At 43.1% G+C, this 1153-nt stretch overlaps 1 protein-coding gene across 1 annotated transcript in view; it reads right to left on the bottom strand.

Annotated features, from left to right (window-relative positions):
• DOCK11 (dedicator of cytokinesis 11) overlaps positions 1–1153 on the bottom strand; it is a 205198-nt gene that overhangs the window by 67262 nt on the left and 136783 nt on the right. The window contains exon 32 of the mRNA XM_011977202.1: positions 860–976. Within this exon, the coding sequence (XP_011832592.1) occupies positions 860–976 (117 nt within the window). The remainder of the gene's footprint in view (positions 1–859; positions 977–1153) is intronic.

Genomic DNA, 1153 nt, shown 5'->3' with positions numbered 1-1153 from the left:
AGTCAAAAGCTTGTTAGAAATGCATGCTCTCAAGTCCCACCCCAAGCCTATTGAATTAGAATCTGTTGGCTGGGCGTGGTACCTCATGCCTGTAATCCCAGCACTTTGGGAGGCCGTGGTAGGTGGATCGCCTGAGGTCAGGAGTTCCAGACCAGTCTGGCTAACATGGTGAAACCCCATCTCTACTAAATATACAAAAAAATTAGCCAGGCATGGTGGCTGGCACCTGTAGTCCCACCTATTCAGGAGGCTGAGGCAGGAGAATCCCTTGAAACCAGGAGGCGGAGGCTGCAGTGAGCCGAGATCACGCTACTGCACTCCAACCTGGGTGACAGAGCGAGACTCTGTCTTGAAAAAAAAAAATCTGTTTTAACAAATTCCCCAGGTGATTCATATGCACATTAAAGTTTGCAAAGCACTGTATTAGGAAAAACAGTGTACATGGAGTAAAAAATGAACTCTTGGCTGGGCACAGTGGCTCATGCCTGTAATCCCAGCACTTCAGGGGGCTGAGGCGGTAGGATTCTTTGAGCTTAGGAGTTTGAGACCAGCCTGGGCTGCACAGTGAGACCTTGTCTCTGCTAAAAATTTAAAACATTAGCTGGGCGTGGTGGCGTATGCCTTTAGTCCCAGCTACTCGGGAGGCCAAAGCAGGAGGATCACTTGAGCACAGGAGTTTGAGACTACAGTGAACTATGATTGTGCCACTACACTCCAGCCTGGGTGATAGAGCGAGACTCTGGCTTAAAAAACAAACCAAAAAAAGTGAACTCTTGAGATCATATAGCATATGACCCTAATTCCAAATGCATTCAATAAAACAGGATAAAACTCCCAACAGAAACATGTTACTACTTACAGAATTAGGCATGGCTGCACAAGAATACAAGGTATCTCGACCTGCTAATCGCTGTATATTTTCCAAAAGTAGTCCAACAAAGGGAAGGTACAATTGTGCTATTTTGGCTTGTTGGTTCTGAAAAAATAATTATTGAAAGCTTAATAGGTATATAATATGTATATATTACAAATAAATGGAGTTGGCTTCATATATCAATTTAAAGACTAAAAAGTAGGCTAACATCCATAACATATGACTGAAGCATGAGTCTATTTATACGAAAACTAATTACCACAGAACTTTGTTGGCATT

Source organism: Mandrillus leucophaeus, unplaced genomic scaffold (genome assembly GCF_000951045.1).
Source record: "Mandrillus leucophaeus isolate KB7577 unplaced genomic scaffold, Mleu.le_1.0 Scaffold174, whole genome shotgun sequence".
Classification (NCBI taxonomy): domain Eukaryota; kingdom Metazoa; phylum Chordata; class Mammalia; order Primates; family Cercopithecidae; genus Mandrillus; species Mandrillus leucophaeus.
This window is presented reverse-complemented; position numbering and strand designations above follow the sequence as displayed.